This window comes from Mobula birostris, chromosome 18, assembly GCF_030028105.1.
Source record: "Mobula birostris isolate sMobBir1 chromosome 18, sMobBir1.hap1, whole genome shotgun sequence".
Classification (NCBI taxonomy): domain Eukaryota; kingdom Metazoa; phylum Chordata; class Chondrichthyes; order Myliobatiformes; family Myliobatidae; genus Mobula; species Mobula birostris.
The window spans coordinates 50,366,306-50,391,000 of record NC_092387.1 but is presented as its reverse complement, the minus strand read 5'-3'; the positions used below and the strand labels follow the sequence as shown (position 1 = coordinate 50,391,000).

Genomic DNA, 24,695 nt, shown 5'->3' with positions numbered 1-24,695 from the left:
GACTGACATATAAAAAAGGGCTGGTCTCCACAGACTCCACAAAGAATATGGAATCCTTGGTCTTTATTGAGTGATGTAGAGAGTACAATAGGAAGGAAACTTTTATCAATCCCTGCCTGATAAGGCCTCAGCACAGTTGTAGCTACTACTCACAGGAATGTCAATCAAAACCAGAAAGTGTGCATATGGATTTACTAGAATAGTCTCAGGGATGAGAACTGCAGAAGAGACACATTCAAAAAAGAGATTGGCTGTTGACATTTAGAAAGAGATTTGAATGATGTTCAAAATCTAAATGTTTTTGATAGAGTAAATAGAAAAAGAAATAGCAACAGGGGTAGTAACAAGAAGACACAGATCTAGGGTGATTTGCAAAAGAACCAGATAACACATGGAAACCCTGAACTGAAATGCTCTGGGGGGACAGTTGATGGAAGCAAAGTAAATAGTAATATTAGAGAGGGAAATGGGCAAATACTTCAATGAAGTAATTACTGGAGTTTGAGGATTGAGTGAGGACAGGGGTTAATTGGATTCTTCTGTCAAAATGCCGGCACAGCCATAATAGGGAGGACTGTCACTGCCTGTAAGGAGTTTGTACATTCTCCCCATGACTGCGTTGGGTTTCCTCCGGTGCTCCGATTTCCCCCACAGTCCAAAGGCGTGGGGTAGCAGGTTGATTGGTCATTGTAAATTGTCCCAAAATTAGGCCTGACTAATTTTACAAGGTTCTGCAACTTACTTCAATCCTGTGCAGTAGACCCCCTGCCCCATACCAGATGGTGATGCAGCCAGTCAGAATGTTCTCCACAGTACATTTGTAGAAATTTTCACTGATTTTAGTTGAGAAACCAAATCTCCTGAAATTCCTAATATAGCCACTGACTTGCCTTCTTTATAGTTGAATCAATATGTTGCGTACAGATTAGGTATCCAGAGATATTGACGTATAGGAACAAAATTGCTCACTCTCTACAGTTCTGATTCCTCTATGAGGATTGGTTTATGTTACCTCGTCTTACCTTTTCTGAAGTCCACAATCAGCTCTTTGGTCTTGCTGACGTTGAGTGTGAGGTTGTTCCTGCGACACCACTTAACCAACTGGTATATCTTGCTCCTGTACATCCTTATGTCACCATCTGAAATTTTGCCAACAATGGTTGCATCATCAGCAAATTTATAGATGGCATTTGAACTATGCCTAGCCACACAGTTATGGGTGTAGAGAGAGTAGAGTGGTGGGTGAAGCACACATCCCTGTGGTGCACCAGTGTTGATAGTCATTGAGGTGGAGATATTATCACCAATCTGCACAGATTGTGATCTTCCGGTTAGGAAGTCGAGGATTCAGTTGCAGAGTGAGGTACAGAGGCCTAGGTTCTGTAGCTTTTCGATCATGACCGTAGGCGTGATCTTACTATCTTCATATCATCCACAAACTTGGCTACAAAGCCATTAATTCCGTCATCTAAATCAGTGACTTGCAATGTAAAAAGAAGAGGTCCCAACGCTGACCCCTGTAGAACACCACTAGTCACTGGCAGCCGATCAGAAAAGGCTCCCTTTATTCTCACTCTCTGCTTCCTGCCAACCAGCCAATACTAGTATCTTTCTTGTAATATCCTGGGTTCTTGTTAAGCAGCCTCATGTGTGGCACCTTGTCAAAGGCCTTCTGAAAATCCAAGTACATTACATCCACCAATTCTCCTTTGTCAATTCTGCTTGTTATTTCCTCAAAGAATTGCAACAGATTTGGCAGGGAAGATTTTCTCTTAAGGAAACCATGCTGATTTTAGCCTATTTTATCATGTGCCTCCAAGTATCCTGAAACCTCATCCTTAACAATCTCCCAATCATGGAGGTCAGGCTAACTGGCCTGTAGTTTCCTTTCTTCCTTCTTGAAGACTGGAGTGACATTTGCAATTTTCCAGTCCTCCAGAACTATTGCCAGAATCTATTGATCCTTGAAAACTCATTACTGATGCCTGCAAAATCTCTTCAGCTACCTCTTTGAGAACCTGTGACTATAGTCCATCTGGTCCAAGCGACTTATCTACAGTACTGTGCCAAAGTATTAGGTACATATGTATAGCTAAAGGTGCCTAAGACTTGCACAGTACTGTAGTTGTCAACATGGAGCAGAGCAAAGAATGTTGAGAATGGTGAGGGTGGAACACCATAGGAGTGGTATGGGACAGGTGGCGCAGAAGGAATGCCATGGGCAGGGGATGTCATGGGTGCAGACACACAGCCATGAGACACCAGGCAAGGTCATTTGATTCTGAACAATTGGTTTATTGATCATTAATGCCTCTCTGGTGTTTCCTGTTTCCTCCCCTGTCCCTTCCTCTTTTCCCAATCATGATTCCCCCTCCCCCCTATGCCCCCTTCCCGTTCTCCATCCACGATAGAGATCCATATCAAAATCAGGTTTATCGTCACTCACATATGTCATGAATTTTAATTTTGCGGAAGTACAGTGCAATACATAAAATTACAGTATTGTGGAGAAAGTCCTAAGCACCCTAGCTATCTATATGTGTGTGTGCCTAAGACTTTTGCACAGTACTGTACCTTCTGTGGACAATGTTGTACATCAGGTGCAGGTAGGTAAAGTGCCTTTATTTTGCAGGTAATGAGCATTGTGAGTTCCCAAGATTGAGGCCCTAGCGTACTCATTTGGTTCCATTGGATAGGTCATACTGCTCACCTGTCTGAAACACAGATTAACTTATCTGTTCATGGGAGGAGATTACCAGGTAGACAGAGGAAAAGATTCAAGGATGTAATCAAAGCCTCTTTGGAGAAAATTGCAAGATCCCCACTAAATCTTGGGAATCCCCAGCCAATGACTGTACAATGTTGAGAAGTATTATTCAGGATGGTATGAAGAACCTTGTGTCCATGCATTGGGCGCACACAGAAGCCCTGCAGAAATACCTCACGATCTTTCCAGTGTCCACTCTGTCAGGTACCTCCTGTCCTATTTGCGGTAAAAGGCTGTGGTTCCCACAGTGCTTTTATCAATCCAGCAGAACTCACTGAACTCGAATTTAAGCAAGCCCTCTTGCAATTATGGTCAACATACCCACTTGTCTCCCTGATCGGGGAGGCACAGTAGAACAGTGGTTAGCGTAGCGCTATTACAGCTCTTGCGACCTGGGTTCAGTTTCCACCACTGTCTGTAAGGAGTTTGTGCGTTCTCCCGGTGACCATGTGGGTTTCCTCTGGGTGCTGTGGTTTCTTCCCACACTCCAAACTAGTACAAGTTAGCAGGTTAATTGACTACATAGGTGTAATTGGCTGGTGCGGGCTCACTGGGCCAGAAGGGCCTGTTACTGTTCTGTACCTCTAAATAAAAAAATAATTGCATGCTGTATTTTATGCTGTGACGAGAATACACATAAATTAAGATGTTTGCTGGCCTGGGATAGCACCAGTGGCATCAGCAGTTGGTCTGCCACCTGTCCTCAGGGGAGGGAGAGATAAGGCACACAATGAAGCAGCATTTGGAGGTGTTAATGAAGGAGCCATCAGTCTGGGTATTGTCAAGATCGGCTCCCCCTTTGAACCCTGAACTGTTTGAAGTGATGGACAGGCGATCTGGAGATGTGTAATGAAGGGACGGGAGAGAGAGCTGTCTAGAGCGGCTTCCCCCTTTGAACCCTGAACTATTTGAAGTGATGGACAGGCGATACCCCAGCAGGGGGATAAAAATGGACAGGTTCGCTAAGGCAGGACACACACGGCACTCGAGGTAACCTGGAAGTAGTGCACCTCTCACGAGTCGGTGGGAAGTACCGGGCCACAAATGCACAGGGTGGAAAGGTATGATCAGCGGGAACCCGGTGTGTGTCCGTCCTTGCTTGGGTGCCGGGTTCACTGCAGAGGATCGACCGCATCTGGATGAGGAGTCACAGTCGGTGACCCCAGGTGACATCACAAAGGACTTGCCCGAAAGCTGTTTGTGAGCAATATCGCAGGTCTGTGAGTGGAAGCCGTTCTGAATAATCAGTCGTCCTCGTTCTCTCTCTCCCTCCCCCAACGTTGTCCATCGCCATGGCAACGATTACTGCGAACTGAACTAAATTGAACTGGACTTTGTGTCACTTTGAAACTGGTCATTTACCCCTAGACAACGATAGAGCTTGATTGATCCTGTTATCTTAATTCTGTGCACATGTGTGTTTATCATTGCTGAACTGTTGCATTTATTATCCTTTCGATTACTGTGTTGCTTGTTTCTTTAATAAAACTTTCTTAGTTCTAGTAATCCAGACTCCAACTGAGTGATCCATTTCTGCTGGTTTGGCAACCCAGTTCCGGGGTACGTAACAATGCCAACTTTCAAAGTATAAGGACACCTATGGAGCTCAGTCAAACCAACACTTCAATCTCTCACAAATTACAAAAGTACTTTTTTTCATTTTTTTTTCTGCAGAAGTGGATGTGTTCAACTTATCAACCCACATGGATTGCTCAATACAGACAATACTGGATGTTAGATTTAACTTGGTTCCCTGGAGCTGTAGCAGCAGCTTTACCAGATGTATCAATATTCATAGTTTCCTACAAATTTGGAAATTGTGCTCTGAACAACCAAATGGGACTAACTTAGGTGGGAATTTTGGTTAGTATGGACCAGTTGCACCAAAGTGTCCGACTCTGTGCTGTATGGAACTGACTTCTGGGGAACTATACTGTGTACTTTTCCAGTCTAATTAACATTCCATTACTATTCTGTTTCCTCTTAATTGGGCCAATTCTATCAATGGAGAAAATACAAAACTATCAAGTTAGAGAGAGCTTGCCTTTAACAAATCCCTACTAGCTTTCTCTAATCAATCCACATCTTTTCCAATCTTGCTTCTGGTTATTGTTTCTAGAACCTTTTCCATCACTGAGTGGCCTGGAGTTGCTGATAAGGCTAACGGAGTCCAGATGGCCTTAGTTTGGAAGATGGCTTTCCTTGATAACTTAATAGAATGTCAGCTCAGATTATACATTTTTTGTCAAGTTTGTATTCAAAATCTTCACTCTACTACCGTTGTATTTAATTTTAAAAGGCATTTAAGACCAAGAAATTAATCTGTAAAAGGCCAAAATTTATTACACAGTTTAACATGCAGTTCCGTGTGTCATGAAAAAAATAATTTCAAATATATCTATTTGAACGTAGAATTCCATGTACAGTATGTCTAATAAAAACAATATTCAAAACACGTGTAGTATTTTACAGATGTAATGTCGGTATTTCCCCCAGTTTTAACCTGCCAGGAAGCATAAAGCTTTCAGCTATGAAATAAACACCATGAAGAAGTGGAAGTCTTATCCAGACGAAGGCGTAAATCCCAGCAGCTGATCAATTGGTTTATAGCGCCATTCATCTGCCTCCAATTCATCAACCAAACTGGCAAGCTTCTCCATCCGTGAGCACTGCTGTTCTAAGTGGGGAAGAAAATTACATTACAATTAGAGTAACATACATCAAATCCTGGAGAAACTCAGCAGGTAAGGGAGCATCTTTGGAGGGAAATGAACAGTTGACATTTCGAGCTGAGACACTTCATCGGGAATGGAAAGAAGGAAAGGGGCTGAAGTAAGAATAATGTAGTGGGAGGAGTACAAGGTGATAGGTGAGACCAGGTGAGTGAGAAGGCAGGATGAAGTAAGATGCTGGGAGAGGATAGGTGAAAGAGGTAAAGGCCTGAAGAAGAAGGAATCTCATAGGAGCGGACAGTAGACCATGGAATAAAGGGAAGGTGAACCAGAGGAAGGTAATGGGCAGGTCAGGAGTAGAGAAGGGATGAGAGGAGAACCAGAATGGAAAATGAGAAAGGAGTAGGGGAGTAAAAAGTGAGGCGAGGAGTAATAACCAGAAGTTAGAGAAATCAACGTTCATTAGAGAAATGTTTCATTTGTAATTTCATGATACAGAAATGTTTTATTTATAGTTTCAAAGTGGTTCCCATCAGGCAACATCATTCTGCTGACAGAGGCTGGATGTCAGGATAAATCTCTCAGCTTAATATATCAATATGCTTGAGTTACCTCTTCAAAGCCAATCTCAAATTCACTAATTTTTTCCAGAGAATCCTACTATCATTTCACGAGAAAGATGCAGTCCTACCGCCACTTTATCAATGAGTGAGTTTGTGGATATTTTCTAGGTACTCAGAAGTTTCAAACTCATTTTCAAACTATATGGAACTTGTGAAGTGAGAATAGAAAGTGTGGTATAAATTAAGTCATGGGGTAAGTTTCAATAACAAGGATATTTTGTCTAAAACAAAACTTACGGCTGTAGCATCAGATTATTTTCTTCAGAATATGTAGTGTACTGTTCTTGCTCCTTGTACTGCAATTCCATAGTTGCACTGTAGCTTACCTCGTTTTACCTGCCTTAACGTGTGTGCCACTTGATAACTGAAAACTGCTTCACACAGGAATCTCTCTGTGGCATCTGTAAAAGCAGAAACAAAGTGCTTAAACTCCAGTCCAGAGTATTTAAACAACACGTGCACAATACTGAAAATCACCCCACTTGTATTTTTTTAAATTATTTCTCACTTCATTCCTCAACTAAGTTATTTTACAACAATGGGAAGCTTTATGGGTTGATAGCATACAGTCCACCCAGAAATAATGCACTTAAGCTTCAGACTGTGGTAATCAAAAGTTTGGTTATAAAGTTGATGATTTTAAGCAGAGACAGAAGGGGTTAATAAGAAAATTCCTCCTCTTAATCATAGAGCAAAGCAGCAGATACAGGCTTATCAACCCAATGGGTCCATGTAGCCTGCCCAGCTAGTCCCAATTTCCTGCATTCAGACCATATTCCTCCAAGCCTCGCCGCTCTATGTACCTATCTAAGTGCTTTTTAAATGATACTATTGTACCTGCCTCAACTATTTCTTCTGGCAGATCGTTACATATACTCACCAACCTGTGTGGAAAAGTTAGCCCTCCGGTCCCTTTTAAATCTTTCCCCTCTCACTCTAAATCTGTGCTGCCTAGTTTTGAACTTCTCTACCCTGGGAGAAAGACTTATCTTCCACAGTATATATGCCTCTCATCATTTTAAACATTTCTATAAGATTGCCTCTCATTCTCCTATGTTCCAAGATCTATCATCTGACTCTGCCCATAACTCAGGCCCTCTAGTCCTGGCAACTAATCATAGTACAATCACAGTACAAGTCCTACACAGAACCCTCTCCAGTAACTTCTCCACCACTGATGTCAAGCTGGCCTGCCTGTAGTTCCCTGGCTTGTTCTTACTGCCTTTTATAAATAGCAGAATAACATTAACCACCTTCCACTCTTCAGAAACTTCAGCAGTGGCTAATGATGAAATAAATATCTCCACAAGGGCCTTCACTACTTTCTCTCTAGCCTCCTACAAAGTCCAAGGATGCACTTCAGGCCCTGGGGATTTATCAACTTTAATGCACTGTATGGCTACAACTACCACCTCCCTGACTATTCTCCAAAACATCCCCACTTGCTTTCCTATCTCTTGAGCAACCATGATTTTCTCTGTGGTGATCATTAAAAATCTCACCCATCTCTTGTGGCTCAAGACCTACTCTGTCCCTAGCTACTAAGGGAACTTACTCTATCCCTAGTCTCCCTTTTACTCTTGAATTTCAGTTGCTCTGACATTTTGAAGTGTCCGCCTTCATTACAACTCACCATGAAGTGCTTTGAGAGACTAGACCTGAAACACACTGGCTCCAGTCTTCCAGGCAGCTTTGACCTACTGTAACTCAACTACCACCAAAACAAGTCTATGGCAGATGCCATCTCCCCGAGGCTACATCCATCTCAGGAGTATCCGGACAGTAAAGCTCCTGTGTCATATTATTATTTATTGACTATAACTCTGCCTTCAACATTATAATTTCAGGCAAACTTGTCACCAAATTCCAGGACATAGAGTCAATGCCTCCCTCTGCAAATGCATTTTTGACTTCGTCAGTAACATACCCCAATTACTAAAGATAGGCAACAACACCTCCACCAGGATTATTCTAAACACTGGTGCTCCACAAGGTTGCATCCTCAGTCCCCTGTACACTCATGACTGTGTGGCCGGATCCTGCTCCAAGTCCATCTACAAGTTTGCGGATACCACTGTAATGGGCTGTATCTCAAATAATGATGACTCGAAGTACAGGAAGGAGCTAGAGAACTTAGTTGCATGGTGTCAAGACAACAACCTGTCCCTCAATGTCAGCAAAACAAAAGATCTGGTCATTGATCAAGAAAGGGAGCACTGCACATTCTCCTGTCTGTGTAAATAGTGCTGAGGTTGAGGGTTTTAAGTTCCTAGGAGTAAGCATCACCAAGAGCCAGTCCTGCTCCAAACTCATAGACACCATAGCCAAGAAAGCTCACCAGTGCCTCTGCTTCTTCAGGACGCTAAAGAAATTTGGCATGTTTCTGAGAGCTCAACGATTTTTTATCAATGCACCATAGAAAGCAGCTTATCTAGAAGCATAATGGTTTGGTATGACAACTACTCTGCACAAGAAAATGCAGAGGGTTGTGGACATATTTCAGCATATCACAGAAACCAGCCTTCCCTCCATGGACTCGATCTATACTCACTGCCTCAGTAAAGCAGCCAGCATAATCAAAGACCCCACCCACCCGGTGTATTATCTCTTTCCCCCTCTTCCATAGGACAAAAGGTACAAAATCATGTGTCACCAAACTCAAGGATAGCTTCTAACCCACTTATTAGACTATTAAATAGTTCCCTAGTATGATAAATAGGACTTTTGACATCTCTATCCTACCTCATTATGATCTTGCACGTTGTCTATAGATGTTAACACTTTACTCTGCTTCGTTATTGGTTCAGCTTGTCTACTCTCAATGCACTGTGCAGATTTGGACGCACATTATACAACACATTTTCATCTGACAAGAATAAACCGATTCCAATCCATTAACCTTACCTGCCAGTCCCATCTCCACCTTTCCCCTTCTAATTTCACTAATTTCAAAGAAGATTCCAAATCTTTTTATAATCAAAGTTTAAGAACTGTTTGCCAATGATAGTGTTAGAATCTGATATACGCAACAGTTCAGCTGTCAGGATGACGCGAATCGACCCGAAACGTCGATTGTCCATTTCCGTCCATAGATGCTACCTTGATCCACTAACATCCTAAAGCAGTTTGTTGTTGTTTTGGGCTCTGGATTCCAATACCTGCCGTCTCTTGTGCAACAGTCATTCGGAATACTGGAGAGGAATGAGAGATGCAGGGGAGTGAAAACAGGGTCAAAGATTTTAAACCCCCAGGCACATCTCCTGCAGGAGAGAGTGTATATCAACAACTGAGATGCGGGGTAAATACAGCCCGGTGCTAGTTGTGACAGGGACGGAGATGTGGATGTCTTTAGATATGGCGAGAGAATGAAGACAGATCGACCAGCAAAGTACAACTGGAGACCTGAGAAGACGCTGGAGTTGATCAACGGGTCAGGGGTGTCTGTGGAAGGAGGAACACATGGATTGAACCAGGCCCCTACTCTCACCTTCCAGCAGCTCGCCCGCTCCCTTGGGCGATGTAAAGAGCACCTTCCGCGGCGGCGACAGCTCGGACACATGGAAACCCCCACCCGCCGCCGAGGACGACGAAGACGACGCTGAGGCAGCCATCGCCGACACACTGCCGTAAACCGCCCCGCAGTTACACTTTGCGGTGTAAGGTCCGTCGTCACGACACCCACGCTCCCCATTCTCGAAGGGAGCAGGAAGACAAGCGGACGACACACAGCCGTAATCCGTCACACTTTATGGGATAAGGTCCAATCTCACGACACCCGCCCGCCTTTCTTGGCGAAAACAGGACAACTAGGCGGTACGGTTTACGGCAGAAGGGTCGCCTTTACGACATCAAAGCCGGGATGAATTTTCTTTGGGAGTGGACCATTATTGCTGCATTTTAATGTAAGACTATTAAATATTAATTTAAAATGTATTAATTTGCTATACTAGTATATCGTGGTGGAAACATATTTGTAGAACCACTCCATAGTGTAGCGGTGTTTTCAGGTACAGTTCCTGCTGCTCTCGTCCTTCTTGGTGGTTGCGGTGGAAGGTTTGTGATGGCCCGGTAGACTGTCCTGGGCGAGTGACTACTGCATTTTGTAGATGGTACATACTGAAGTTGCTGTGTGCTGGTAATGCAGAGAATCAATGCTCACGGTGATGGATATTGTTTCTGTGTGCATGATTTGTCAGGTTGTTGCTCTGCCAGTTTATATTCCAGTCAAGATGTTTACAAGGGGTGTTTTGGAAGGGCTGGGAGAGACTTTGCTGTGTCCAGCACCAGGTAGCCCGTTGTGTCTGGTCAATTGTGCTAATTGCTAGCCCACTTCAGAGGACATTTATGAGTGAACCACATTGGGGTGGATCTGAAATCACATTTAAGACAGAACACGTTAAAGATAGTGAAATGCCTCCCTAAAAGCATTAGTGAACCGGAACACTCACAACACGCTGGAGGAACTCAGCAGGTCGGGCAGCATCCGTGGAAACGATCAGTCAACGTTTCGGGCCGGAACCCTTCGTCAGGACTGTAGGGGGAAGGGGCAGAGGCCCTATAAAGAAGGTGGGGGGAGGGTGGGAAGGAGAAGGCTGGTAGGTTCCAGGTGAAAAACCAGTAAGGGGAAAGATAAAGGGGTGGGAGAGGGGAGGCAGGGAGGTGATAGACAGGAAAGGTGAAGAAAGAATAGGGGAAAACACAATGGGTAGTAGAAGGAGGCAGAACCATGAGGGAGGTGATAGGCAGCTGGGGGAGGGGCAGAGTGACATAGGGAGGGGGAGGGAATTACCAGAAGTTGGAGAATTCTATGTTCATACCAAGGGGCTGAAGACTACCTAGACGGTATATGAGGTGTAGCTCCTCCAACCTGAGTTTAGCCTCATCATGGCAGTAGAGGAAGCCATGTATGGACATGTCTGAATGGGAGTGGGAAGCAGAGTTGAGGTGGGTGGCTACTGGGAGATCCTGTCTGTTTTGGCGGATGGAGCGGAGGTGCTCGACGAAGCGGTCCCCTAATCTGCGTCGGGTTTCACCGATGTAGAGGAGGCCGCACCGGTAGCACCGGATGCAATAGATGACCCCAACAGACTCACAAGTGAAGTATTGCCTCACTTAGAAGTACTGTTTGGGGCCCTGAATGGTGGCAAGAGAGGAGGTGTAGGGACAGGTGTAGCACTTGCACTTACAGGGATAAGTGCCAGGTGGGAGATCCGTGGGGAGGGACCGATCCCTGCGGAAGGCAGAGAGGGGTGGAGAGGGAAAGATGTGCTTAGTGGTGGGGTCCTGTTGAAGGTGGCGGAAGTTGCAGAGGATAATGTGTTGGATCCGGAGGCTAGTGGGGTGGTAGGTGAGGACAAGGGGAACTCTGTCCCTGTTGTGGTGGCGGGAGGATGAGGTGAGAGCCGAAGTGTAGGAAATGGAGGAGATGCGGGTGAGGGCATCATTAATGACAGCCGAAGGGAAACCACGATCCTTAAAGAAAGAGGACATTTGAGATGTCCTGGAATGGAAAACCTCATCCTGAACCGGATACTGTAGTTCTTTTGCAATACTGCAGTTCTTTTGCAATACTGCAGTAGATTTTGCATTATTGTACTTCCAAATTCAAAGCTATGAGTTGTTAATTGAATTTAAATTCAGCAGTTACCGTGACAGGATTTGGACTCAGAGGCTCTACATTGTTGGTTGTTAGTCCAAGCCTCTGGCTTACTAGTCTGACAACTGCTTGCCTTGTGCAATAAATGGGCTTATTACTGAGGATTCAGTATCTTTTAATGTGAATATTTTTTAGGTTTCTGATTTGATACCGGTCTTTTTTATTGATCAACAGAACAGTACAATATTTCACTTACTGTCAGCTGTACCTTTCGGGTGAGGAAGCATTACAATGGAAGTTCTTCGGCCGACACTCATTAATATCGATGGACGCATTTACCGCAAAAACTATGTTAGAGAACAAGTGTATCAACATGAGGAAGAAGATGACTTTACGTATTCAGGTATTTGCAAGTATTGAATATACATTCAGTGGCCACTTTGTTAGGTAACCCTATACACTTACTCTTTAATGCAACTATCTAATGAGCCAATCATGTGGCAGCAACTCAGTGTGTAAAAGCATGCAGGCATGGTCAAGAGGTTCAGTGGTTGTTCAGACTAAATATCAAAATGGGGTAGAAATGTGATCTTAGCGACTCTGACCCGGAATAATTGTTGGTGCCAGATGGGGTGGTTTGAGTATCTCGGAAACTGCTGAACTCCTGGGATTTTTATTACAGTCTGTAGAGTTGGCAGAGAATGGTGCGAAAAGCAAAAAAAAATCTGAGCGGCAGTTCTGTGGGTGAAAATGCCTTGTTACTGAAAGAGGACGGAGGAGAATGGCCAAATTGGTTCAAGCTGACAGGGAGGTGACGGTAGCTCAGATAGCCACGCGTTACAACAGTGGTGTGCAGAAGAGTGCTATGAATGCACAACATGTCGAAACTTGAAATGGCTGCAGCAGCAGAAGACCATGAACATACACCCAGTATCCACTTGGTTAGGTACAAGAGGTACCTAATAAAGTGGCTACTGAATGTAACTATACTTGTAAAATTGACAGACGAAATTACTGATGTTTTTATTTCTATTGACCTTTAAGAAGGACTGCATCGTATTGCTGTGTATGTACAATTGAAACGAATAATAGCTGGCATCACATCACTGTTTCAGTTAATTATTTTGCATGTGCCTATAATGGTTTGCCACAACCCTGTGTCTCAGTTGTTGGCCACCCTATGTCAAAATAAGTAATTACTGACATCTCTCCCTAACTTTATTTCCCTGAACTTGTGTATTATGACAGGAGTACAAAATTAGACAAGAGAAACTTTCTCAGTCCCTATTCTGTATTTTCAGTGTTGCTGTATGATCCTTCCTAGAATTTCTTTTAAGATCAACACAAGCACACCTCAAGAATGTGTGCTAAGCCATCTGCTCTACTGTCTCTACACTCATGACTAGGTACAGCTCAAATGCCCATCTATAAGTTCACAGATGACACCACAGAATCTCAGATGGTGACGAGGAGGTGAGAGATAGATAATTTGGTTGAGTTGTGCCGCAACAACAATCTTGTACTCAACATCAGTAAGACAAAGGAATTCATTGTGGACTTCAGGAAGGGGAAGTTGAGGGGACACGTACGAGCCGTCATTGAAAGGTCAATGGAGGAAAGAGCGAGCAGCTTCATGTTCCTGAATATCAGTGTATCGGATTCAGAATCAGGTTTAATATATGTAGCAGTACATTGCAATACATGATTCTAATAGCTATAAATTACAATGAGTATATTAAAAAAATGAATTAAGTAGTGCAAAAAGAGAGGGGAAAATGTTGAAGTAGTGGTCATGAGTTCATTGTCCATTCAGAAATCTGATGGTGGAGGGGAAGAAGTTGCTCCTAAAATGTTTGTGTGTGTGTTGTGACGGGGTCCTGAATTACCCCTATGAACTGTGCTTTTTGAAAAGAGAGAGAGGGAGTTATTTAACACCAACATGTTGTTTTGAAAAGAGAGAGAGAGAGACGAAGACTAACTGTTGGACTGTCACTTTAAGGAATGAGAAAGAACTGGTTAACTTTTGGATTTCTGCTGAGTTGGAGGGAGACAGCACTAAGCAGCTCGTAAGTTGCTATGATGACCAAAGGCGGTGTTATTTAATGGACACTCGATGTAATGATTTTCGGCAGGTTGTTGAGACTTCTCAAGGACTTTTGCCTGCTTGCATTTCTTCACGGAGAGAGGAAGGAGGAGTTATTTGAATGACAGTTGATGCTCAGTACGAAAAGATAAAGTAGGAGGTCAGATGATAGACCTCAGACGCGTATTTTGGACACTGAATGAGCATTGTTGTGCCTGCAGAAAAGTGGGTTTTGGAGGATCGATCAGGCGGATCGATCCATTGCTCTTGCAGTGGAAAGGAAAGGGGTTGACTGGTGGGGAGTTGTCCATGTGTCCACCCTCGCCTGGGGGATAGCTCCACCACAGAAAACCAGTCCCCTTTATTAAAGTCACAGTCGGTGACTTTTAAAGGATTTCGAAGGACTACGAGAAGATCGACGGTGTCAGCTCACCTGAAGACTCAAATTTCTCCCTCTTTCTCTCTCCATCACTATTCAACTCAATACCACGAACTGAACTGAACTGAACTTTACTCATCATCGTAAGACTGTATCTTTTTACCCCTAAGCTTAAAGAAGCTTGGTTTTTCATACATGTATTTCCACACTTACTGATATACTTACTTATGTATATAATCATTGCTAACCTGTTTGATTTATCTACATTTATATTACAGTATTGCATAGTTACTAATAAATATTATTAGTGTATAGCAATACTGGACTCCAAAGTGTTTTCCATCTCTGCCGGTTCTTTATTCCCGTCACAGAGTATGTGACAGTGTGTGTGTGTGTGTGTTTGTTTGTTTGTTTATATTCAGGCTTCTGTTCCTCCTCCCTAATGGTAGTTATGAAAAGACGCCATGGCCTGGCTGATGGGTGCCCATAATGGATGCTGCCTCTTGGAGGTATTGCCTTTTGAAGATGTTCTCATTGCCAGGGAGGCTAGTGCCCATGATGGAGCTGACTGAGTTTGCAACCCTCTGCAAGCTTTTCCCAATTTTGTGCAGTGGCCCCTCCATGCCATGCGACAAACTAGAATGCTCTTCACGGTACACCTATAGAAGTTTGTTAGAGTGTTAGAGCTGGAACCTCCTTAACTTCTTAAGGAAGTAAAGACGTGGGGGGCTTTCTTTATGATTACATATAAGGGAAAATAGACAAGTTATGTGAGTGGCAAATGTGGTTTAGTGTGGGAAAATGCTTATTTGAGCATGAAAATGTTTAACGAGGTACTTTTATAGTGAAAGATTAGTGAGTGATCTGGATTTCCTATTGTGTGTTGTGCAAAAGGTTAGAATACAATTAGGAAAACTAACAAAATGCTTTTTGCTATTAATGGAACTGAATAAAAGAGTGGAAGTTTTTCTTCAGTTATGTATGGTATTGATTGTGTACAGCATTGATCTTTTTTAAGGAAGGATGCTCATGCATTTGAAACACTTCAGGTAAAGTTTACTAGACCATTGTGTGAAATAGATGGGTAATCTTACAACGAAAGGTTAGGTAGATGAGGTTTGTATCTGCTGGAGAAAGAAGGCATGTGATATTTTTCCTCCTGCATCGATCACAATTTTGGTAGCATTTCCATTGCAATTCATGGAATTAGATATCACTAACTGTGAACTGAATGTTTGCCATTTGTTTCTTCTCTCCTGCAGGAGTTGTGGACAGTATGGATGAACCTTGTGACTCTGTACTTATAGAGCAGACAGACCAGTGCTATCGATGCACCATGGATGTACCCAGTGCCCTTTACAAGTGAGCTATGGTATTTTGAATTTAACAAGCATGTTTGTACATGTGAGAACTTTTAACTTTGCCTTTTTCACACATATTTTGGTGATGCAACAGGTAATTTACCAGACTGGTGATCCATAAACCTAGATTAACTATTGAAGAAACTGGTTTCAAATTCCACAATGGTAGCTCTGAGATTTAACTTTAATTCATTATATGAAATTTCAATTGGTTCAATGGGTACATATAATGTCAGAGAAATGTATATAATATGCACCCTGAAATTCTTTTTCTTCGCAAACATCCACGAAAACAGAGGAGTGCCCCAAAGAATGAACGACAGTTAAATATTAGAACCCCAGAGCCCCCCCCAGCTCCCCTCCCTCCCATGTATAAGCAGCAGCAAAGCAACGACACCCCCCCACCAGCAAAAAAGCATCGGCACCCCCCACCAAGCACTCAATCCTGCAGCAAAGCATCAATAAAGACACAGACATGCAGTACCCCAGACTAATTGTTCACCTGGTAATTCGACATACCACAGGGCTCACACAGCCAGCTCACTGCTTCCGATCTTCCAAATACTCCCTCGACACACCAGGCAGTGGCACCGGCCTTCAATCAGCCCATCTCCAGACCCACGAGAATCTGGCACCCTGAAGGTGCGCTAGTCTTCCAGGCCACACCCTTGGCATATTGAAACACTGCTGATTGTGAGGCCCTGAGAGTGGGTCCCATTTCTACAAAGAACTAAAGTCAGAGTGTAACCCTAGGTCAGGGTCTTCAAAAGAACCTTGAAAGGGTAAAAATGGTCATCAAGGGAATGGCGTCGTAAGGAAAAGGTCTCTCGGCCAAAAAGAAGGTAAACTGCCCCAAAATCGAATTTAGACAAATACTTAATATTGTATAACTATATTAATAAAAGGGGTAAGGATGATGTCTAAGAACAAGATTAAAAAGTCTGCTCCGAAAGCTGATAAACATAAAGAGACGCAGCAAGGCGACGGGCCTAGCTCCCCCACGGCAAACCAGGACGGAAATAATGATCAGGAATCGGTGACTCTGTCTTTGATTCTGGAAGAGATTCGCGAGTTCTGACAAGGTAACAACAAACAGCTGGAGGATATTAAAGGAGAATTAGTAAAAACTAACTCGAGGATAGATGAAGCCGAAGCGAGGATTGTTGGAATTGAAGAGAAGCTACAAAACGTCGAGGAAGTGATAGCAGAAGTGCTGAAGCTGCAAGACCAGCTCCAGTGGAAACTAATAGATCAAGAAGGCCGCTCAAGGTAAATTACCACAATCGTTTTATGAAGCCTCTATTTCCTTAATTCTTAAAAAGAATAAAGATCCTACGGATTGTGCACCCTACAGACCGATATCTCTTCTGAATGTAGATTCAAAAATTTTTTCAAAAATTCTAGCTACTAGACTGGAGAAGGTGCTACCTCAAATTATTTCCATGGATCAAACCGGATTCATTAAAAATCGCTATTCATCTTTTAATATTAGGAGGTTAATGAATATTGTTTATACCCCCTCACTTACTACCCCGGAATGTATTATCTCATTAGGTGCTGAGAAAGCCTTTGACAGAGTTGAATGGCCTTATTTATTTAATGTTCTTGAGAAATTTAATTTTAATTTGACATTTATATCTTGGATTAAATTGTTATATTACTCCCCGGTAGCCTCGGTCTGTACAAATAATTATAGATCTCCTTTTTTTCGTCTTTTTCGTGGTACTAGGCAAGGTTGCCCTCTTAGTCCTTTACTATTTAATATTGCTCTTGAACCTTTAGCAATTGCTATCCGTGACTCGCCAAATATTGTTGGTATTACCCGTGGAAATGAAATACATAAACTATCATTATATGCAGATGATTTGTTGTTATATATCTCTAACCCGGAGAAGTCAATTCCTGCTATCTTAGGTCTGTTAGCTCAATTTAGTAACTTTTCTGGTTACAAATTGAATCTTAGTAAGAGTGAATTATTCCCCTTAAATAAGCATGTACTTGTTTATGGACGTTTACCATTTAAATTGGTTACTGATTCATTTATATACTTAGGGATAACAATTACCAAAAAATATAAAGATTTATTTAAACCTAATTTTTTACCTTTAATTGATCAGATTAAACTTTTATTTACCAAATGGTCCCCAATCTCTTTGTCTTTGATTGGTCGGATTAATGCTATTAAGATGATCATTTTGCCTAAATTTTTGTATATATTTCAATCGGTTCCAATTTTTATCCCAAAATCTATTTTTGATAACGTAGATTCAAAAATTTCCTCATATATTTGGCAGAATAAAAATCCTAGGTTAGGTAAGAGATATTTACAGAAATCCAAGAAGGAGGGGGGACTTGCCCTCCCAAATTTTAGATTCTATTATTGGGCAATTAATATTCGATATTTAAAATTTTGGCTACAAGATTTGGACGCATCTTTAAACCCTCACTGGGTAAATCTTGAATCTAATTCATTACAAGAGTTTTCCTTGGGTTCGGTTTTAGGAACTTTACTTCCTTTTACTTCTTTTAAATCATATAAACAAATGAATAACCCAATAGTTAAACATACTTTACGTATATGGTTTCAATTCCGAAGATTTTTTGGGTTTAATCAATTCATTCTAGCAAGTCCCATTATATCAAATTTTCTTTTTCAACCTTCCATGATGGATCAAGCTTACTTTGATTGGAAAACCAAAGGTATAATATCTTTTCGCGATTTATTCTTGGATAACTGTTTTATGTCTTTTGATCAACTCTCTAATAAATATAACTTACCCAGATCTCACTTTTTTAGATATTTACAGATTAGAAACTTTTTAATTACTGTCTCTCCTAATTTTCCACACCCATATCCAATGGACACTTTGGAAAAAATCTTAGACTTAAATCTTTCTCAGAAAGGTGTAATAGCAATTGTATATAACATAATTATGAATTTATGTCCTGATGCCTCTAATAAAATTAAAGCTGACTGGGAAAGAGAACTTGAGATTAATATACCGACTGAAAAATGGGAAAAAATTCCTCAGTTGGTGAATTCATCCTCTGTATGTGCTAAGCATAGGTTGATACAGTTTAAAGTAGTTCACAGGGCTCTTATGTCCAAAGATAAACTATCTCGTTATTACTCTTATATTAATCCAATATGTGACAGATGCCAGCCTGAGATTGCTTCTTTAACTCACATGTTTTGGTCATGTCCCTTGTTGGAGAAATATTGGAAAGATATTTTTGATATTATTTCAACGGTCCTAAATATAGACTTACAACCTCATCCAATTACTGCTATCTTTGGACTACCAATGATAGACTCAAATAATTTAACCTCTTCATCACGAAGGATGATTGCATTTCTTACTTTAATAGCTAGAACTTTAATAGATGAGGTTTTCATCTTGTTGAATTGGAAAGAGATCAACCCTCCTACAGTATTTCATTGGTTTTCACAAACTATGGTGTGTCTGAATTTGGAGAAAATTAGAAGTGCAGTTTATGACCCTTCTATTAAGTTTGAAAAAATTTGGAGGCCATTTATTCAGCATTTTCATTTGATGTAATTTGATCATTTCCAAACTGGTTTTATTTCTCTGTACTGTTGTTGGAGGGGAGTGGAGGCGTCGACGCTGAGGTTTTCTTCTTTTCCATTTTTAAGTTGTTAGTTTTGCCCAAGTCTTTTAGTTTAGTTTAGTTGTTTTTTTTCTTTTGGGATGGGTTTTTTTTTCTTTTTTTTGCCTTTTTCCCTTTTTTTTTTGCTTTATATTATCCGTGATCAGTTCTACATGTATGGGAGTTTTGGTAATTTCCACTATTTGGTTTTGCAATTACTCTTTTTTAAATGTAACAATACATCTCATATTATCTGTATTATTGCTATGTTTTGTTTCTATATTTTGAAATTAATAAAAAGATTGAAAAAAAAAGAAGGCCGCTCAAGAAGGGAAAATGTGAGGATTTACAGAGTTCCCGAAGGAACTGAAGGTAAACCCGGATTGATGATTCCCTTCATGGAGAAGCGGCTCAGAGAGAACCTTGATATACTGGCCGTAAAAGACCTACAGATAGAAAGGGCTCACCGCGCATTGGCACCACAGCCTCCGGCAGGCGCCCAGCCCAGATCGATTCTAGTCAGATTTCGCAGTTACAGAACGAAGGAAGAGGTGCTTAAAAGGGCATGGCAAAAGAAAGGTTTCATGTGGAGCAACTGTAAAATCAGTTTAGACCATGACTACGCACCGGGGATTCTTGCCAGACGGAAGGAATATATGGAAACACGGAGGGTCCTGAAGGAAAACAACATCAGATTTCAAACCCTGTATCCAGCTCGGCTGAAAGTCTTTTACGACGAAGGGACAAAAACTTACGCTATGGTGGAGGAGGCAACGTTGGACCTGGCGGACCGGGGACTATCTATTAAAGTTATCACCCAACCAGAGTCGCTACTGGAGAGGATTCGGCAGAAGTCGTGGCAGTTAGTGGGACGAGGATGCTCTACATGAACCAGAGTGTCAAACTACAAGGAAAAGCTGCAAATATTCAGATGCGAATGTACAGAGAATACAGACTAATTAAGAGAAATGACTGAAAAGAGCAATTCGGATTTAAAGGTAAAATGAAAGCTGGTATCTGAAAATAAACTAGACGGAATAACTTGAATGATAGCAATATGGTCGAGACATAAATAGGAGAAAATTCTTTATGATTATTCAAACTGCTGAAGGCCCTCTAACACAGGGTGAAGATAGAGGTTATCCCTCTGAACTGAGGCGGGTCGGTGCTCAGGCCTCACTGTGGGAAGTCAGGAAAAATTTTCAAATGTTATACGTTCAAAAATGTCTAGGGTGTGGTTATATATTTTGGTTTACTGTTGAGAAGGGATTGCTTACTGTTTGGTTAGAAAAGGAGTGTGTTTTTTTTCTACTAGAGAAAAATGCAAATTGAATTGGTAAAAATAATTTACTATAATGATAATGGGGTTTTGAATCCAATTAAAAGAAATAAGATTATGTCTAAATTGAAAAAAGAGAGGGCACAAATAGCTTTCCTCCAGGAAACACATAATGAGCCAATCTGAACATGGAAAATTAAAAAGAATGGGCTTTAAGCATGTATTTTATTCATCATATAAATTGAGCCACATAAGAGGGGTCGCTACTTTAATATCAAGTACTGTTAATTATGAACATATTTCAGAGACTAAAGACAAAGATGGAAGATTTGTAAAAATTACAGGAAGAATAGAAGGTACAGAAATAACACTGCTGAATGTTTATGCTCCTCCAGGTAGTGAATGGTCATTTTGTAGACACATTTTTGACCTAATGGTCAGTTCTCAAGGGGTAGTAATTTGTGGAGGGGATTTTAATATTAGATTAAATCCTATATTAGATTCTTCAAGAATAGTTACTCAGAATAAACCTCTGACTCGGAAAATGAATTTATTGATGGAGGAGTTGGGAATTATAGATGTGTGGAGGGAATTACACCCCACTAGTAAAGATTATACACATTACTCTTTCCCTCATTCAGCCTATTCAAGGATAGACTATTTCTTTATCTTTAACACAGATAGATTCAGGATAAAAAACTGTAACATTGCAACAATTGATCTGTCAGATCATAGCCCAGTCTCTATGTCTCTAATCCTGGAAAGGAAAATGAGGAAAACACTATGGAGGCTAAACTCAAATATACTCAATAACCCGAAGTAATGGAGAGATTAAGGGGAGAAATCAAAGAATACCTAGACCTTAATGATACGGGAGAAACATCACCAGTGATCTTATGGGATACATTGAAAGCTGTACTGAGAGGGAAAATTATTTCCATTACCACTCACATGAAAAAAATCAATACACAAAAATTAGCAGACCTTCAAGGAAAATTAAAACAACTTCAAGTTGTAGATAGCAACAAAAGTAATTCAAATTTAAAACAGGAAATTAGGAAATTGCAAAGTGAAATTGACGATATTTATACATTGGAAACTCAAAGAAATTTTCTTTACCTGAGACAAAAGAATTATGAAGTAGGAGGTAAATCAGCTAGATTACTAGCATATAAATTACGAAAACAACAAGCAGACAATACAATTCATAAAATAAAGAATCCAAAGACAAAGCTTGTGGAGAATACAATAGGGAAAATGTACTCCCAACCCCGGGCCTCCAATGAACCCTATATAGACAGTTTATTGAATTCTTTAGATCTACCTAAATTTACAGATTTACAAAATGAAAGTCTATTAGAACCAGTAACTGCCAAAGAACTGAATGTGGCCATCTCTAGGTTAAAGGCTAGAAAGTCCCTGGGTTCAGATGGGTTTACCTCAGAGTGGTACAAATCCCTGAAGTCACAGATAGCCCCATTACTACTTAACACCTTTAATTGGATCTTACAGAGAAGAGAAACTCCACCTTCCTGGAGAGAAGTGATTATTTCAGTTATTCCTAAAGAGGGTAAAGATAAATTAGAATGTGGCAATTATCGGCCAATTAGTGTTCTTAATTTAGATTACAAACTATTTACATCTATATTAGCGCGCAGATTGGAAAAGCTCTTATCTGGCCTAATCCATTTAGACCAGACTGGATTTATTCAACAAAGACAAACACAGGACAACATAAGGAGAACTCTACACATATTAGAACAGGTTAATAAGAACGAGACAGAGACAGTGGTAGTAGGATTAGACGCTGAGAAAGCTTTTGATTCGGTTAGTTGGGCATTCCTATACAGAGTGTTAGGAAGATTCGGCTTTCAAGAAAAGTTTATTGAAGTAATCCAGACTATCTGACAGCCCTACAGCTTGAATTAAGATAAATGGGGACCTCTCGGTCTCCTTTATTTTAGAGAGAGGCACTAGACAGGGATGCCCAATTTCTCCTCTCCTTTTTGCGCTATATATTGAACCGCTTGCCCAACTAATAAGACAGAGCGAAATCGTAAGAGGTATCAAGGTGGCAGGGGTTGAACAGAAAGTGGCGTTATTCGCAGATGATGTTTTAGTCTATCCGAGTGAACCAGAAAAATTATTTATAGGATTGTTTACATTGTTGGATGACTTTGGGAAAATATCATGTTATAAAATAAATGTAAAGAAAATGCAAGTTATGTCCCTAAATTATACACCATCCAAAAAATTGCAGGATACATATGATCTTGAGTGGGAAGCTAAATCATTAAAATATTTAGGAATAACCCTGCCAAAGGATCTTTCAACGCTGTCACAGGTAAATTATGGGCCATTAATCTCAGAGATAAAAGCAGATATGCATAGATGGAATCTTATCCCCTTTTTAAGTTTAAATTCAAGGATAAATACTATAAAAATGAATATTCTTCCTCGGTTACTGTATCTTTTCCGTACTTTACCTGTGGAGGTGGATGATAATCAATTCAGGGAATGGGACAAATGGATTTCCCGCTTCATTTGGCAAGGAAAGAAACCTAGAATTCCATATAACACCTTACAGTTAGGGAAGGAAGGAGGAGGTATGGTTCTTCCCTGCCTGAGAAATTATTTTTATGCCTCACAGATAACCCCTCTGTTATATTGGTGTAATAGAGAATATAAGGCTAGATGGAAGGAAATAGAGTTTGGATTGGTTGACAGTTTTCCTCTACAGGCCTCAATAGCTGACAAAGGATTGATGGCCCAATTGGAAAAATTTAAAAACAGTTGGATAAATCTTACATTTAAAAATATGGCAGAAGGTGCTTAATTCATGTGGAATTAATAACATGCTAAAACTCTTCAGATGGTGTGCATATGATACCGAATTCCTTCCCAACAGAGGAGATAAAAGATTTGAATTATGGATAAAGAAAGGTCTTACAACCTACCTCTCATTTATACATAAAAGAGTATTACAAAGTTTCCAAATCCTGCAGGACAAACATGGCCTAGAACACAATGACTTTTTTAGGTACCTTCAAGTACGAAATTATGTTAACCAGCGTTGTAGATATACAGACCTATCAACAGTAGAATTAGAATTTTTCAAGATTCTTAATTCGGCTTGCGGTTCAATACCTAGTAAATCAGTTTCTCGATTATATAATGCACTCTCCCATGCTAAAAATGTAAACACATTGTATATTAAAGAGAAGTGGGAGAAAGAAGCGGGGTTGATACTTTCAGAGGAGGCTTGGGGGAAAATATGCAGCTTTCAGTGGTCTTCGACTAATTCTTTGACTTGGAGAGAACATTGTTGGAAAAATATTATAAGATACTTTAAGACCCCATATCAGGAAAAATATAAAGATACAAACGTGACGTGTTGGAGAAAGTGCAGCTCCAAGGAGGCAAATCATTTCCATATTTTCTGGGATTGTCCTAAATTAAGTCTGTATTGGGAAGGTATTCATAGAACATTAGTTAAGGTACTTAGGACCCAGATACCTCTGAACTTTGAGACGCTCTATTTGGGGCATGTATTGTTTCTTGAACAGAAGGAAGACATAAAGTTGCTGCAGGCCCTTTTAGTGGCAAGTAAGAAATCAATCACTAGAAAGTGGCTAAATCCAATACCACCTACATTAGAAGATTGGCACGAAATTATCTTGGAAATGTTTAAAATGGAAAAGTTGACTTACTCCCTGAGAATTCAAAAAGAAAAATTTTATCAAATCTGGAATAAATGGATTGAATATATAACCCCAATGCGAGCAGACTTTAGATGAATCTCCTAATGATTTATACTGCTCTTCTCATCAACACAGTAATATTGCTAATGTAAGCACCCCTAGTCTAAATGTTTACTGTTTTTGTCTTTTTTTTGTTTGGAAAATAGAGAATTAATACAAGTAAAGGAAAAGATTTGGGTAAGGGATAAAAAAATGATAAAATTAAGTAAATAAGTACATAGGGATCGGATAATTATGTTTGGGGGCAGGAGCAAGCATGAACAAGTTAGGATATAAACACCTATAATGGTTGTTACATAGGCTTACACACAACATTTTGGACCAGAAGAAGTGATCCAGAAGAGATGTATGGAAACCATTACTAATCCACTATTATTACTGCTTTCCTTAACAATTAACACCATTACTTAGCCTAATAGATTAGAATTTCTACTGTACATAATTATCTATTTAAGTGTCTAATTTCTTTTTATATCATCTCAATGTGTACTTAAGAATGTATAAATAATTATAGTTTTATACATATAAAAAACTGGAAAAGGTTATACATGTGAAAAAAGTACAT

The 24,695-nt window shown here is 40.6% G+C and overlaps 2 protein-coding genes across 4 annotated transcripts in view; one reads left to right on the top strand and one right to left on the bottom strand.

Annotated features, from left to right (window-relative positions):
* Positions 1–5,084: 5,084 nt before the first annotated feature.
* Positions 5,085–9,744, bottom strand: anapc16 (anaphase promoting complex subunit 16). The gene is made up of 3 exons (XM_072282644.1): positions 9,550–9,744; positions 6,389–6,463; positions 5,085–5,444 (listed from the first exon to the last, which is right to left on the bottom strand). Exons 1-3 carry the CDS (start codon positions 9,671–9,673, stop codon positions 5,329–5,331), a joined length of 315 nt encoding a protein of 104 aa, XP_072138745.1. The 5' UTR covers positions 9,674–9,744; the 3' UTR covers positions 5,085–5,328.
* ascc1 (activating signal cointegrator 1 complex subunit 1) overlaps positions 9,712–24,695 on the top strand; it is an 87,778-nt gene continuing 72,794 nt past the window's right edge. Inside the window, exons 1-3 of one of the 3 annotated variants that reach the window (XM_072282638.1) lie at positions 9,712–9,964; positions 11,893–12,061; positions 15,383–15,482. In XM_072282638.1, coding sequence (XP_072138739.1) covers positions 11,950–12,061; positions 15,383–15,482 — 212 coding nt within the window. In that variant the 5' untranslated portion in view covers positions 9,712–9,964; positions 11,893–11,949. Of the gene's footprint in view, positions 9,965–10,085; positions 10,198–11,892; positions 12,062–15,382; positions 15,483–24,695 lie in introns of those variants that run through there. The other 2 variants (XM_072282639.1, XM_072282640.1) reach the window with 2 other exon arrangements.